The sequence below is a fragment of the Rattus norvegicus genome, chromosome 10 (genome assembly GCF_021556685.1).
Source record: "Rattus norvegicus strain SHRSP/BbbUtx chromosome 10, alternate assembly SHRSP_T2T, whole genome shotgun sequence".
NCBI lineage: Eukaryota > Metazoa > Chordata > Mammalia > Rodentia > Muridae > Rattus > Rattus norvegicus.
Window position 1 is genome coordinate 23,873,444 of NC_141543.1, and position 17,759 is coordinate 23,891,202.

General features: G+C 40.9%; 1 protein-coding gene across 2 annotated transcripts in view; it reads right to left on the reverse strand.

Annotated features, from left to right (window-relative positions):
• The window catches only part of Ranbp17 (RAN binding protein 17), a 309,416-nt gene that overhangs the window by 79,566 nt on the left and 212,091 nt on the right, over window positions 1–17,759 (reverse strand). For both annotated transcript variants that reach the window (NM_001106994.2, NM_001440088.1), the window contains 2 exon segments: window positions 5,782–5,870; window positions 11,170–11,273. In NM_001106994.2, the coding sequence (NP_001100464.1) occupies window positions 5,782–5,870; window positions 11,170–11,273 (193 nt within the window).

The window sequence follows — 17,759 nt, forward strand, 5'->3', positions numbered from 1 at the left end:
GCTTCACCACAGAATTTCTCTCTCCATTCCAAGCTCTGCCAGTGCAGACACCGGGGTCTTCTGTGTACAGGCTCAGTACAAGGCAGAGCTCAGTATTTGCTGCTGTAAACCTGTGAACCTACGAAGGAGACAAAGCCTCCGTTAGTTGCGCCTTACTGTACTTCATGCTTCGCTCTAAGAAACCATTCTGTGAAAGTGGAAATGAGCCTGTCAGAGCCTGAGGAGTGCTGTGGCCTACAAGCAGGAAAGCAGTGGTTCCCAGCTGTGCGCTCGTGCTGCACTCGCAAAAGCAGCTTTCCTGAGCTGGAGAGATGGCTCAGCGGTTAAGAGCACTGACTGCTCTTCCAGAGGTCCTGAGTTCAAATCCCAGCAACCACATGGTGGCTCACAACCATCTGTAATGAGATCTGATGCCCTCTTCTGGTGTGTCTGAAGACAGCTACAGTGTACTTATATATAATAAATAAATTAAAAAAAAAAAGCAGCTTTCCTAACAAGTACGCGTTGACACCCTCAAAAGCACTTCCCTAAACCCTCCAGAGACTACCAGTGACAAAACACCAAGAAAACTCCTGCCCTTACAGACAGGAGGCAACTAACTAAAGATCCATGCAGAGATTACCACGAAGGAAAGGGCCGGAGTGAAGACAGGAAGTGAGTGGGTGAGTGGGCATGTTTAAGCGAAGAGTAGGCTCAATAAAGCAGATAACAATAGATCTCTGTTTGATCTTCAGAACACACATGGTGGAAAGAGTGAGTTGTCTTGTGATGTTTATGTATGCATTGTGTTGAATGGATACATAAATATTAAAGAAAACCTAAGTTGACTGTTAATTTTATTTGACCTATCAAATAGTTTACTGTTTTTCTCCAAGTATTACCAAGCTGTTATTGTTTAATAGACAGTAGATACCACATACTATGAACTGTGCAGGACTGATTTAGAAAGAGAAGACATGGTTTTTATGCTGAAGAGTCATACTTAATCAGGGCGGCAGGTATGGAAAGGATGCGTCCAGTTCTGGAAAGAGACAGCCCAAGCACCAGACATAAACCTCAAAACACAACACAGGCCACTGTGCAAACTACTTTCTAGACAGAGCACCATGATGTTTTTAGAGCACGCGGTATTCACACTGGGATAAGACCAGGGGATATGAGGGGATGCTCCCTTTTCTGTGTGGAATGAGAGTAGTGACAATTCTAATATGCTTCTGACAGAGGTGACTGCCACAGAGAGAATGAGTGATTATTGGGAAGCAGAGCAGAGGTCTACTAAGCAGGGAGGTTAAAGGGCTTCAGAGCGAGAGGGCCAGGCTCAGATTATAGAGTGAGAATCAAAACCCAGGTTTAATTTTCCAGTGTCCTTGTGAGTACTGCACATATGTGGGCAGGAGGAAGGGAGCAGAAGGCCGTAGGTAGGAAAGCATGGATCTCATTCCTGTCACCTGGATCTTCTCGATGAGCACCACAGGTCCACATCAGATACATGAACAATCAAGGGCACACAGGATGACAGTGTGAAGAACTGGAGGCACCAGGTCTGCATCCATCCAGGACTAACGCATCCATCCATCCTGTGATTAGTAGTAGTTTGGATATGCTGCACCACAGAGGGCTCACTGTGCAGGATGCTCTGCTGTTTGACTTGAGCTCAATACTCAGGACCCTGAACTAACTCCCACAGGCTGTCCTCTAGTTTCCATGTGTGTGATGGCAAGAGCACATGTGTACACAAAATAAACAAATGAATGGAGATTAGGAAATAAAAAAGAGAAGCATTATAGTACCCATGAAAATATACATTTTTTCATTAGAATTATTGGGAATCGGGGTTGGAGGCTGTGGCTCTAGACTAGAACAAGCCTGCCAGTTCAGAGGCTACTTTAAGGTGCTGGAGGAACATGCCAACATCTGTGCTTTGTTCAGGAGGGGACACACTCCATGACACCTTTCCTCTTTCCTGGCCAGCAATCCAAATGATTGTGTGGTCCCTTACATGTGTCTGTTACAACACATATGCAATCAGTTGGTCAGTAGGGGGTTCATTTGCATGCTGACATCATTGCAAGCTTCCACAGGGCACCTATTTACTCATATATTTCTTGTGCATCGAACACACATTCTAAAGCATGCTGGCTTAACAGCAGGTCTGCAGGGTTAGTTCCTTTCCAGTCCCACTTGTTTCACACATACTGTCAATTATTTTCTCCTTAAGATAGACTTCTGATTATGTGCATCACCCAAAGCCATCAGGATCAGGTTTCATACTGCCCAAGAATAAGGATATACATTTTGGAGTCTGATAGTGAAGGGTCCCGGTCAACCTCTTTCTAACCATGAAATAAGCTGTGTGTGATCGAAGCATCTTTATGGTCTTCCCTAAATGATGCTCACCAGAAACTGTCTCCTGCTAATCCCCAAGGGCTAGTCTTACTTCGCCTAGTGTTACTTGGTCACCTCCATAGAGCCTTTCCTGACCACACTCACAGCTTTCTGTACATGTTGTAAGTCATTCATGCAGAGGACTCTTTCGAACTGGAAGTTCATTTAGGGGTAAGAATTGTGTCTCAGTAACCTATACAGTTCCTTAAACCGAGCACACTGCACCAAAGAAGCCTGCTTTGCTGAATGAATAAGCAGTCCTCGTCCTTCCTTAACTGTTTTAGGAGGTGAAGTGACTGGTGGAGTAGTTATTCTGCCACACACACTACAGTCGGGGTGTGTGTGTGTGTGTGAGGGGGTTATTAACCCTGTAGCAGGGGAGTAAAACTGTAGCTCCAGGACTCAAAACAACTTACCCAAGACCCACCGGTTGTGAGGTGGTGAAAGCAAGCCTAGAGTTGAAGACTGTTATTCAGGCCCATGCTCTTCTGCATTTCCCACTGCCCCGCTCTGCTTTTCGGTAATGTGTTCATAGTCACTGAAAAACAGTGCTAACTGCTGTGTAAGCTCAATGACCGACCACATCCTGGAAATCAGTGTGTGGAAATATTCACATGTGTATTTTTCAGTTTCCCTCTGGACTCTGACACCTTAATCTAAGTACCACCCATGTTGATGCCCTGCAAGACAACGTTTTCTTACTGCTGCGTTCTTACTTCAGGGGCAAGGGCGTAAGCGAATGATTTCTTGCTGAATTCTCAAGACATGAAGAAATTATTGAGATGGTAGCTGTGAGTTCCAGGCCACTGAGCTCTGGACGGAAGGAGTGGTAAGCCTGCAGCATGTATAGCACTTAACGCAGTGGCTAAGGCGCTCGCAGAGATGCTTCTGAATTAAATAGCTAAACATGGAAATAGCATTTTATCAAACAATCACCATAAATAAAATGCATTTTGACTTTACGATGACATGTGCTCTTAAAGGAATGTTTGCTCTGTAAGCTAAGAACTGCATAACAAATTAAAGAACACATATTTATGTGGATAAAAGGCAAATAAACTTTCCCCAGCAGTAATGTGGGAATCCTCACTGACGGTTTGACATATCAATATTTCAGAAAGAATAAATGACTTTCATATCCATTTTTTAAAAATCATATACTTATTCACTTTTGCATTACTTGAATACTTTAGAAAGAATCTGTACTTTATCACCTGAAACTGTTAAAAGTTATTTCAAAATATTTTAATAAAGCTTTTTGAATGATCAAATAATGTAACTTTTAAACAAATTTTACTATTATTATAAATATTTGCTCTTCATCCTTTGCCCAAAGGAAAACTATAAATCTTGTCTCAACTGAATGAACACCATTTATCATATTCATTTTGTTGTCAATACAATTATGAAAAGCCTTTGGCCTTTTCCCAAGGAAGCTGATTTGCTACTGAAACTCAATTATTCTAAGCAAGGCCAGTAGCAAGCCACTGCATTTGGCAATGTAGCACAGCTTGCTGTATAGCTGACACCTCGCTCTTTGCCCCCGACCCCAATAACTTCAACATCTACGGTCAAAGGAGGAGATATCAGTTTCTAGTTCAAAAAACAAAACGCCAAGTCCCAAGATTTTCCATTTCTGCCATCTGCTGGACAAATGCTGAAATGGAACCCAGATTATATTTGGTGACACAGAAGGGACTATCTGACCTTGACTCTCCATGAAAACAGATAAACAAGAGAAAAACCTCTTTTTTTTTTTTTTTTGGTTCTTTTTTTCGGAGCTGGGGACCGAACCCAGGGCCTTGCGCTTCCTAGGTAAGCGCTCTACCACTGAGCTAAATCCCCAGCCCCGAGAAAAACCTCTTAACTGCTGGACAGGCCACCTTTAAGAGACTGGTCTCATGTAAATAACCAGTTCTTTTGTACCAAAAGTAGATTCTCATGATTTTCCAAATAAATGAAAGTTTTGACTTTGGAAGTGGGTGTTTAGAGAAAGAAAAGTCATTTGTAGATGAATTTAAGACTCTGATTAAATTTATAATCTTTAAACCCAAACATTACTATAGAAGGTACGTAGTTGATTCTTCAGGACCATGATAAAAACCTTAATTGTTTGACCTTTAAGAAAATAAATATAAGGAAGTAGGTTTCCATACCAACTAAAAACCATAAGTCAGCACTCTGAATAGTAGCATTTAAAAATTTCATAATGTGTAGCATTCTCTCTAAAACATGCGCAGCTGCTATGTTTTGGGCCATAGCTATGCCAGTCGCTGAACACCACTTCTAAGAAGTTTCCTTTACAGTATATAAAGAAAGTTTGATTAAAAAAAAGGCTTAAATAAAACAAGCAAGAGTACCATTTAGATATAAATTAAGTTGGGCATAGTAATCCCAATACTTAGGTGGCTAAGGCAAGAGGACCAGGAGATTAACTTTATTCCTTGCTCTGTCAAGTCTAAGGCAAAACTGGGCAAATGAGACACTGTTTTAAGAAAGAAAGCCATAAAACAAAACAAGTCATTCTCCTTTAAAGTAGAATTTTCTTATGGGCTGCTGGTTTCAAATATAAAATGCATGACGCTATCACACTTCAATGACTTGTATAAACAGTCATCTCTTGTTAGGATTAAAGATGACTCACAGAGTACTATTAACATGTTAATAAATGTTTATTGGCCACTGGGTAAGTGTCAGACACCAGTCAGAATGTGCTACTTATCTTAGTGGTCACAGTAAGCCAGGATACAGGATTGTCTCCCTTGCTGGATGATGACATCAAGTTTCCAAGAAATAGAATGACTGGCTGAGGTTTTCACAGTAAATGAAGAGCTGTGATCTCAAACCTAATCTGTCTCTTTTTATTCTTATGTGATAAGACATTTCTGTACAGGGATTTGTCCCCATCTACACTACAGTTTAGCAATGGCAAACTCAAATTTTATAGCAAATGACAAATCTTCATGATAATTAATATCCTCATTATGATGACCACTGTAGCGTTGTAAGGTCTCAGAAAGATAAACAAACCCTGATAATCGAGATGGAGAAGAGACTTCGCATCTCCTCAGAAAATATCACATGGCACAAATCACTGATCCCAAGAACAAATATTAGCTATATGATGCCTGTAACATAAACCACCACCTGGGGAGGTGATTTTCAGGTTGTCAATATTTAACAGAATCTATCGGGAAGTGACCTCTCTGAGCTGGTCTCCAACGCTGTGCTCCGTTATCTGCGCTGCTGCCACTGTGCTGTAATGTTTAGCTCATTACACATTAGTTCATTTAGCTTTGTTTCCTCTTCCCTACTGCGCCGCACTATTAAACGAAAGAGAGGGCCTGGCATCCCTCTGTGCACAGAGCTGGTATTGTCACAGTGTAATAAGGATACATCCAGTCAAACAGCATGGTGTAGCTGGTCTTTGTGTTCAGTGCAAAGGCAATCCCTCGAAGATCTCTTGCCAGCCCGATCAACATACGCTGTCAGTGGGAAAGAGACACAGTAATTGATTTTCACGTTAGTGCAGAGCAGATGGAGTAATAATCAGGCAATAATGACCACATATCTGATTCTGATTCATTAGCTAAAATGTCTCGCTTAGATCCTTTCCATGGAAAACCATAGGCTCTTTAATAAACAGACCATCAATCTGCTGAGCAACTTCACCTTGCTTCTTATAAACTGAGTTGAATCTTAATTCCAGGAGCATAAAACACTGAGACTCTTAAATTTTGTACCCAAATACTGACAAATTAGAAAAAAAGCAGGATTCATAGTTTCACAAGCTATATAGTCTAGATACTCTCTAATAGCAAACCTCAACTGATGGACCTGACCAAAATGGACTCTTGTATACAGTTTACTTTGCCCTAGAAATTCACTGGCATTTAAAGATCCCCAAAGAAGAGATGTAATAACTCAGGACAAGATAAAACTGTGCCGGTGACCTATAGGATTATGATATAACCAGAATGGCAGCCATACTGCTCAAGTCAGGAAACAACACAAGGAAAAGTTCTGTATTTAATGTCACACAACTCTGGAATTGAACTTTAGTTTTGTTTAATTCTTAAAGACAAGGCAATTAATCAGTCTTAATTTCCAAATCTATCACAGGGGCTAACTATGATTATGACCATTCTACAAATCTACTATGAGAGATATTTGTTTGTAAAAATGCATAGCAGTATCCTGACAATAGTCATCGTGGTCATACATGGTTTAGAAGGGAAAGGGGAAAGTGAAACCAACCCCCTTGACATGAATAAAAAAAGATCTGACTCATACTCTGGACTCTTAATTAAGCTGTCCTTAGGATGATGCTTGGGAAGAGAAAAAGAAAACCCATGAACAGATGCTAGAATGTCAGAGCAAAGAGCACAAATAAACATAATTGCCCAACAAGGAGGTGAGATGGCTGAGTGATGCAACTGTGCTTTCTGAAGTACGGTTTCAGAAGTGTTAAGCCAAAAAATGGTCTCGGGACCATTTCAGACTGATTTTGGTAATAAATGAAAACCTGTTTAGTAAAAAGCCTAAGTTATCAAGCAGACGATGCATTCTGAATCATCTTTATTATGATGGACATTTCTAAGGAATAAATCATAGTTTTCAGTCAGACACATTGCCCCTCCTACCTAAGTGGTGACGCAATGTAACCGGGTGTTATCTATGGGACTACCAATTTCTACCTCTATCTGACTGTAAAGAATGACAGAGACGCAAAGTTTTGAATAAAAAACTAATTTCATTTTTGCAGTTTAAAATGACTCATGTCACTTCTGCTTATTATACAGTTTCTTTCCTCACCAGTCAGTCTCTTTCTTAGCTTCCTTCCTTGCAGCCTTTAGAACAAAATCCATTCTGTGAACACTTGGCTTCTGATTGCTGTCTATGTATAAGATGGATTCTCCTTGGCTTTACATCTATTCAAGTGCTTTTAAAAATTTCTATTCTTATTATGCACACTTACATAGGCTGCTCTTCAAGTGATTTTAAGCTTCCATATACATATGAAATACCCACTATTCAATTCTAAATTAGTGAACAAGAATCATGAATTTTACTTCTTGCCTTGTACAAAGGGCTTTTCATAAGATGTCATTATACAAAAGGTTAATTTTCATTTGATCAGAATTTTTCTTCCTTAAGGTACTAACTTGATACCGACGCTCTACATAAGCACATCTATGGTCTTTTTAATGCAGTAAAATGTAGCCATAAAATTATACTAGTGCTTTACTTTTGGAAACTGTTACTTCGGAGCAGAGAAAATGTATACTAAGCATAAGTTTAGATTCACTCGAGCAATAGCGTGCAGTGTTAATGTACGAGATTCATTATATTCAAAAATAACACTCCTCTTAGCACAGCACAGAATCGACAGACATATAAACAACGCTACAGGAGAATTTCCCAATACTCAGCTCTGGGACGAGGCAGACAGCCTTAACCACGAGCTCACACTAGCTAGCAAATAACCCGATTTTAGGGGAGGACAGATCCGGAAGGTGGTGCTCCAATAATTTTCTTGAGGTGCATTGGAGGAATGGGGTAAGTCTAGTGATCTAGTTCTATGGAGTCCTTTTTGGAGGGCTCAAGAGGAAACTGCTGAGAGCTTCAGTCCGCAGCATGGTGAACAGTTGTCTGTGTGCCAAGTGTGAGACGGATAGGCTGGGAAACAGCTGAGACGCAGCTCCTTCCACCCTGACCCCCAAACAGGGTTTCTAATGGGAAGTCTGACAGACCCTTTACTGTAGTGGCACTACTGGGGCAGCTATAATATTATCCTCATAATTCTACTATATAATAACAACAAAGAAAGAGAAGGTGAAGGGTCATTGTGCTTTGTCTTTAGAATTAAGATGGCTGTCTTCATCCTTACAGCATACTCTTAATTCTGGAGACACATCTTAATAACCTCTAAATAGTTCCAACAAAAGAGCCGTGTCAGAGGAATGAGCAGGCCCCAAGGTGTTTCAACTGGAGTGTTTTCATCTGCCTTTATTGCTCTATCCCTCTCCAGAATTAAGGCAATAACCTGTGATAAATTATTCAGGAACTGCTACAGGGATCAAAGCAAAATCATTCTGTTAAAGTGCTGTTTGCAACATTTGGCACTTAGTGCGAAAACTTTTAATGTGCGCATGCTGAAAATCAAGGATTTTAAATAATTTAACATCATGGAGTTTTTACGAAGGGACTAAAGATAGCAGGTTCCTATTTAACTGCTCCTCTTCCTCTGAGAAGTTTTCATTCATTTTCCTTAAAACCCGTGACGTCATGGCTGAATTGAAAAATATGTCTGGGCCAGGGGAACAGTGAACTATATTTGACTATGGATAAAATAATGGGAGTGGGGGGCAAGAAACATTTTGAAATAATATCCTAGAATGACGATTTTTTTTCCCCTTTCTTTCTCCTTGATTTTGGAGAGAAAAAAAGACAAAAATTCACCATTGGCTTAAATTTTATTAGGACCAAGTAAAGAATGCACTGTTATAAATAAGAGCTTTTCAGCATTTTTTCCTTACAGTATTTCAGTTTGAAAGAACTTAATGTTCAACTGCAACCTAAAATCTGCATGTGAAAAGTATCCATAAATAGAGAGTTAGATGATCCTGGTAAGGTTGCAAATTAAATGAATTTGGCAGTCCTACAGCATTTTCATAAAAATATTTTAGCGGCGTCACCTCCTATGGATTGGAATACTAAACACTTTCCTGGGGAACAAAACACAACTGTCTTCATGTCTTGTGTGTGCGCACGAAGGACCCGAAAGCACCTTTGCATGCATTATTTATTCACCATGATAGAAAAATAGCCTTAACCTAATAAATTACATTTAAGACCATTTAGCACAAAAGTTTTGTTTATGATAAAGCAACAGACTTCGTTCCTTAGCGGCAGCTGTAAGCACCAAGTTTTCTTCATACAAATTAGACAGATGGTGCTTACAGTAGAATTTACTAAAGGTCTGTCACAACAAATGCAGCCAAGCTGCATATTTAATCACTGCAGAATCTTGTCTACCTGCAGCTGCCAACTGCTAATCCAATTTCCCTGATAAATGTGGCAAGAGACACGATCAGCAATAAAGAGCATCTAACTCCATTTTCCTGCAGGGCGTCTTTTGATGAACATTTAGGACGGAAGCGCGGGTGCACTGTGTGGCCTTGGTTCGTGGCAGCTGCATGCATTCTGAGGCAGTGCTCAGGTTACTCACTTAATTCTGCCACTATCATTACGTTGCTATTGATCTCAGTAGCTGTTGCCTACACAGCATTACTCTAGATGAAGCTGAATCAGGCAGTTATCATGCATCAAACTTGCTCAAAAGCCTGGAGATTTCCCCTTAATTACTTGTGATTTTATTTGCAAATACCGTTAAAGTGTAATCAAGCAGTCACTTTCCAGGGTCGTTAAGAACTTGCTAGTTTAGGGATACATCCCTGGAACTCCATTAAAAGGACTCTAGGAAGACGCTTTCTATCAAACTACATGGAATTACACCCAAACAGGCTTGGAATATAATGAAATCTTCAAATGAGACAAATGTAATTTCTATAAAGATGGCAGTTTGCAACCTCACCGATTCTTTTGATAAGGGGCAGCATTGGTTACTTAAAGCTGCAAAGATTCTGTTGGTCAGAAGAATTCAGAAGACATGTAAAAATTATAGTTAATTTGACTGGGAACTGACAAAGAATTTAGGAAGACCATTTAAACAAAGAAAAATTAAGATCTTATTTACTTTTTAAAATTTTATGACATCGTTCAAAAGCTCTATTTTAAAACAAAGGTACAGTGTTTCCATAATTTTTTCCCCAGAGTTATATAAATATCACCAAAGGCTATCCCTTTTCTAGTTGACTTCATGGTATTTGTGTGTGCATATATAAAGAGTGATCGAGGAAAAGAGGGAGAGAAAAGAGAAGCCATGAAAGATGGATAATATTTCAACCCATTTCAAATAACAGTAACACGTGGCTTTTCTCGAATGTATTTACTATTCTTAAATACAATAATCAGTGCTTATCTATATACTAGAGCACTGATGTGGTATAATTTCAGGGAATACTATTTCTGTTTGGCAAAGCTCCTGTTCCCATCCCCCCACGATAAAATATGGGGCTGTTTTGTCACAAACAGCTTGCTACACTTAAGGATTTTACTAATAAAACATAATGTTGTCTTAGATATTATGACTGCTGCCACAGCTGAAGTGACTTGTCAAATCAATCCTAATATGGCTCCCACAGGCACATACAGCCTTATTTAGCCATCAGTTACCCTAATCACTTGTTCACTTTAAGAATGCAACACTTGAAGACCAGCTCCTGTTTATACACATATGCCTAGTCATTTAATAAAGTCTTGATTTATAGAAATCCTTGTTTAAAAAATCTTCAGAGATGTAGGGTTTTAGCATGTGTGCATGTATCTATATGGATATTCTGAGACACAGAGCCGTGTGAGTGGGAGGAGGTTAAAGTGTGTGCCCATAAGAACTGTGCTAGTACAGGCAGGGGCATCACTGGAGACAAATCTGCACCACCTAACCGTGAACTGACTGTCCTCAGCCACACTCGCCGACCTCAAAGTACATTTGTATCAGAAACTAGAGAAGTGCATAGTTAAATTACCTCAACTCATAAGCATATGACTTAGAGATGTGGGTTTGAGACACACATATAAACAAGTACACAGACACACAAATGCCTTTTCTGGTGTTAAAGAATAAACTTGTCTTTCCTCATGTATGCAAACAAAACTCACCTTTACTTCTTCCTGTTTAAAGTTGTTGTTGAATATTTGTAAAACTGTTTCAAAAGAGACTGTGAGAGGCAGCATAAAATTCTCAAATTCATCCTCATCTTCGCCTACGGAAGAAACAAAAGGGTCACAGTTTAAAATGGACGCTAATGTACATTAGCGTCCTCACCATGGAGTGCTTCCTTCAGGCTAGGGATTCCCTGTCAAGGGGTTGCCCTGCATCTACATCCAGGCCAGGGTTGGTGCTTTGGCACAGTGCACATTCTGGTGTTCTTTCTCCTCCAAAGCAAACAGTAACATCACTCAAGAGCTGCTTTCCCATTGTTTTATTGGCTCTAACTGACTCAGGCCCCAGGCATCTCCACCTGTCTTTAGACTTTGGGGGCTCCAGTTTCCATGATGCCTCAAGAAAGGCTAGTTTGAAAGCTTTACAGACGATAATCTCCCCCTCTCTTTCTCCTTTTCTCTTTTGGAGCCATGGCCTCAAAGAATTCAGAGACTCGGGTGCCCAGATAGCTTTAAGTTATTATTCTCTTTTATTTATACTCTTAAAAAACTTCCCTTGTGCCGGCTGGAAGGATAGTTAGCTTGGGGGTTAAGAGAACCTGTGCTCTGCTCCTAGCACACATGAGGCAGCTCCCGACTGCCTGTGATGCACTTCCTGGGACCTTATAACCTCTTCTGGTGGTGCACACTCACAGGTACACACAGATACACAAACACAAGCAAATCTTTAAAAATTGATTTATTAATACATGGAAAAGGATGAGGCTCCCTCATGGGATGTTTAGATTTCAACTCTTTTCCATGGAGCACTTCCTGTTCATTATGGACAAAGAGTAAAGAGTAATGATTTTGTCAAAACAGAATCTTTAGACATTGATAATTTTTACGCTGTTCTTTTAATAATTGGTTTCTCTGAAATTAGATTGACTCTCTCATTCATCTTTTGCCACAGAGAACCTGTACTAATAAAGCAACAGGAAAAGCTTGCAGGTCTTGTTGAAGGTCCTATTTAGTTGGCAGAGAACCATGTGGTTCAGACCTTCTGATTTCTGTGCTATCCATGGTTTAAAAGTACAGCGTGGGGGTTGGGGATTTAGCTCAGTGGTAGAGCGCTTGCCTAGCAAGCGCAAGGCCCTGGGTTCGGTCCCCAGTTCCGAAAAAAAGAAAAGAAAAAAAAAAAAAAGTACAGCGTGTTGTAGGAAATGACTTAGAGAGGAGATCAGTGGATCCCATTCTGGGTACTTTCCCTAGATGCAGGACCACTACCTAAGGCTTATGAAATTCCAATTTCCAGGTTCCAACCCAGAACTGCTCTCCTGCATCAGACTCTGGTTTTGCAGCTTTGCAGATGATGCAGGTGCACTTATTCTTCCACAGATGATGAAGTCCAAGGCCACACACAGAGGCAACCAATGGTGGGTCCTTCAACTTGTAAGTGGTGGCTGATCTGGTTGACCTTTATCTTTTATGAACTTTTCTTCCCTTAAAACTTATATAATAATTTTTCTTGAAAGTCCCCAACAGAATAGTGAACACAAAACGTTGCCAAAAAGCCAGCGAGTCTTTCCTGGTGGTCTGGTCATGGGTGGAGACCTTGCGTAAAGAGTGAGGCAGAGCAATTTATACTCTACACTTTGTCAAGATGCTGTGTGCTCATATCACTCCTTCTCATCGAAACAGTCACAGAAGTTTCTATTTTTAAGTCTTGCACCCAAAGATGTCATTTAAAGATGGCCACATCCTTCCCAGGCCTTCAGCAAGGGCCTCCTCTTTGCTTTCCATTTCTGTTGCATGCCCCCTTCGCTTCCAAGCACACATCTCATAATAGCACCCGTGCTGTAGCCACTTACGTCAAACCACCACCATTGCATTTGATCAATGTGTCCACAGGACTGAAGGTAGGAAACACATAACGTGCATATGTAAAGTGGCAACTACCTACCTGCCCTGGTCACTAGACTGGGCTTAGCTTCTGGAGTGCTGGCATGGTGGGACTGCTTTCCTGTGGAGGATGGGGAGGCAGGACTCTGGAGGGCACAGATTCAGAAATCTGACTTTCCCACATATTATTTAACCTTAAGTGTTTTACTAATCACCGAGTCTCACCTTCTTCATCTTCAAAAAAAGGATGAAACTATCTTTAAGGTTTCTGTAAAGATGAAATGCTAAAATGCACATAAAATAATGTTTCTTATGTATCTATGGTGGTACTAGTATTATTACAGTATTACTGTGCATACACCACTCTTGGCCATAGCATTATTCAATATTAGTGTGCATACACCACTGCTGGCCATATTCTAGTATTATGGTGGTACTAGCATTATAGTATCAGCTCCAAAATAGTGCCTTCTGTTTTGAGGGAGATATTCTATTTGAATGAAAAACAAATTTCAAAAGTCTTGGGCGGGTTGGATTACAGGTCTGTAATATCAGCACTTAGAAGAGGAGGTTACTTCAAAGGTTTTAAAACACTTTATATTTGAAAAAAAAAAGGGGGGGGTGCGCCTGAGAAGGTAGCTTAGTGGTAGAGTGTGAATTTTGTGGGAATCTTGTCCTGATTCTTTTGCCTACTTGTAGGACCCTGGTTCCTCTTACTGGGTTGCCTTGTCCAGCCTTGATGTGATGCTGTGTGTGCCTGTTCTTACTGTAGCTTGTTATGTCATGTTTAGGTGGTGTCTGAGGGGAGGGGGTGCACTGGGGGGAGAGGGGAAGTTGGAGAGAGAAACTAGGGGTGGGAAAGGATGGGAGGGGAAACTGCAGTAAGGATGTAATACATTAGAGAAAAAAATAAAAAAGGTCTGAGAAGGCAGCTCAGGGGTAGAGTACCTGGCTAGTATGTGTGAAAGTCCTGGGTTCAAATATAACTACCACAAAAAAAATAAACACAAAACTCAAAGGTAATAAACAGTGGAAGTGAACATTATCAAGTCCTGGGTACATAGCATACATGTACACTGAATTTTAAAACATGTCCTTACTCTATGATAAAGCATTTTCCAAAAATGATTATTAATAAGGATAGTGGCGATATAACCACAGGCAGAAGGGTGCTAGAAAGAGTGGAGGCTCAGAAACCGAGATGCTTATTCAAGCTTCAGTCCTGGCTCTGCTACTACTCAGTGTCTGGCATCTAAGCCTTAGTGTCCTCATTTGTAATTAAGAGACATAATATTTACTTCATAAAGTTAGCGTGAGGATTAAATGACAAAGCATCTGTACCTCCCCTTGCTGGCACTTCATAAATGACAGACATTAGCATTCTCGTTGTCTTGAGTTCAGCATGGACTGAGAAGGTGATTATGATAATTAAATAAAGTGTGACCACACAACTGCCAGCCCAATAAATACCCTTCCTTTGGGAATGATTTCTGCAACAAAGCTTTAACCTTTCCAAGACAAAGAGATGTTTATTCAAAGGAAATACAAATTCACAGCTTCTGTATTTCAACTTTATATTTTAAGCTACAGATTAAAAAAAAAACTTACCAGCTATTTCACCGTCCAAAATTCTTGAGGCCCACTCAGCAGGAAGGAAAACATGCCTGGTCTTAGAAACCAAATGCCCAGGAGAGTGAGGTCACGGGTCCTAGCAGAGAACCTACTATTGCTACTTTACCACAGCAGCACAATTTCTATTCTAAAACTTATCCTTATCTTCACAGAGAAGTGCATCTCTCACCCCTCAAAGAAGCTTCTCTTTACAGCCAATGAGGACCATTGCAGAAAACTACAACTGGTTACAGTGCAGAGATCAACAGAACACGAGTGCTCAGTCCCCAGGGATGTATCTGTAACACAACTCCTACACCGAGGACTCGGGAAAACAGGAGAGGGGGAGCCACCCAGACTGCAGAGCCAGAGGATCAGGAGCACTGTATGTCTCAGGGATAACAGGGAAGCTACACTAGGATACCTCCATGGCCTGCTAAGACCTGAACAACAACAATATTAACAGACATGAGAGTGGGGAAGGGTCAATCTGACGTGGTCCTACCCTAGACAAATAACTGTAGGGAACTGACGGCCAGTGAGAAAGGGAGAATTAGCGTCTACAGGCTGAGCCCCTTAGGTGGTCAGCCCTAAAAATATAATCATGTACACAGGCTAAGTGGACTCATCAGGTTGTATGTGTTTATCTAACAATCGTCATCAGAGAAAGAGGCCATCAATGTGAGAGGGGGTGGAGGGTGACATGGGAGAGGGTGGAGGGAGGAAAGGGAAGTGGGAACCGATACAATATATTTTAATAAAATAAAAAAAAACAGATTTCATCATGTAAAAAACAAAAAATAAAACACAATGAAAACAGGGATGCGAGCAGGTGCTGCTGAATGTAACATATTTACAAGCCTTTGCTGCCCATGGTGTGACAAAGGACTTCCTGCCTTTTCCAACCTGCTTTCCTGTCCTGGAACTCACTCTGCAGACCAGGCTGGCTTTGAACTCAGACAACCGCCTGCCTTTGCCTCCCAAGTGCTAGAATTAAAGGCGTGAGCCACTACCACCTGACCTGTATTCCTTTTTTTTTTTTTTTTAATCGGCGTTACTATGACTGGCCATGACTTTTTATACACTTTGTCATTTATTGTGTCTTATTAAAATATAACTTTCCTTGGGCAGAACAAGGTCTATTTTCGCCATGCCTCTCTCTCCAGTATTTAGAACATGGTCAGGCTAAATTTGGCACTGAATTTGTTCAAAGAACATGCTCATGGCCCTTACTATATTCAATATTTTGTTGCAACTGACCATCCCATTAATTGCATAATCTCGTTTTTTTGGGGGGGGGCATGGAAACAGAAAGGCCCAAAAGAATTAAGTAGCATGCCAAGTATCTTCCAGCTGATAAATGCCAGTGATGAGCTGAGATCTTAATTGGGTCTGTTTTACTCTCAAGTTTATGTTCTCCCCCTATCTCTGATGGAGTGGAAGACATCAAAAATATGGATTGCAGTCAGGGGCACAGCATCGTGGATCTGGAGTTGCTTAAGTCAGGAGAGGGTAAAACCAGCTCGGTGCTGGTGAGGGAAGTAGAATCCCTAAGCGAGCAGTGGGTTTCACGTAGGCCAGTGTTGGGAAGGGAGATCACCAGCAGTCTCCATTGCACTTAATCCTCTGTGACTGCATGGTCGTCTTACTGCCTAAGGTGGAAAACTGGCTTTAGTCAGCATCCATTAGGGCCTTCTCCCTCCACTGTATTGTCTGCAGAGGTACTGTTTACTTTTTCTAATCCAAAAGAAGAAAACATTGGACGTCTTGGGGCTTCCTATTCAAGGATGTCATCATATATTTACTATGCCAAATGAACACGCCAGGATCCTATGAATAATAAGGCTGACTTCTTTTCTATTAAGTTGCACAATAGCAATATGACTTGAAGGTAAAGTACTAATTAACAAACTGACCCCAACTCTGAATGGTAAATTATGTATTAATATACATTCTAACTTCACTCATAGAAAGAAAAGATTTTTCTGTTGGCTTTTTGGAAATTCCCAAACTAATCACCTTTACTGGGTTTCTAAGGATTTGGATCAACAGAAAAGTTATTATTTTTATATGTTCCCAAAGTTTTTTTCCTTCTGAGAAAGCACTTTTAGTATAGGGGCCTTTTTAATACATAGGCTGTCAAATATTTGATTTTTCCTACATTTTATTTATTTTTTTGTACAGTTTCAAACCCTCAACACTTGGGTGGGACGGGGAGGACTAAGGACATTCTTGGCTACAGACTAAGTAAGTTTAAAGCTAGACTGCGTTCTATGAAACCCTGGCTCAATGACGCAAACTAACCCAGCCAACCTCACACCGAACAACAGCAACAGCAACGACAGCAACGACAACAACAACAGCAACGACAACAGCAACAACGACAGCAACAAAGACAACAACAACAGCAACAACAGCAACAACAACAGCAACAACAACAACAGCAACAACAGCAACAACAACAGCAACAACGACAACAGCAACGACAACAGCAACAACAACAACAACGACAACAACAGCAACAACAACAACAGCAACAACAGCAACAACAGCAACAACAGCAACAACAGCAACAACAACAACAGCAACAACAACAACAGCAATGACAACAGCAACAACAGCAACAACAGCAACAGCAACAACAACAGCAACGACAACAGCAACGACAACGACAACAAGCTTAGTACCAATCCAAACAAACACCCCCCTGAGTGGCGGTGAGTATAAACTAGTTGACTTCTGCTCCCAGAGGTAAGAACTGACCGAGGGGTGTAAACTGGTACACCCAGTGCAGTGTGGCGAGCCGGCCATGGTGGAGGAGTTGCCATCAGACTCTAAGACACCTGCAGCCATTTTACCACACACAACCTTGAGAGCTGCCAGGCACTGTGATGCACACTATAAACCAAGCACTCAAGAGGCAGAGGCAGGAGGATCTCCGGGTGCAGGATGGTTTAGGTCACAGAGGAAGATCCTGTTGCAACTGACCAAAACCACAGTCTGCATGTGTTTATAGCGTCACCATTTCATAACAGCCAAAAGGTAGAGACATTTCACAACCCTACTGTGTACTTAAGTTGAAAATGGATGAGGTA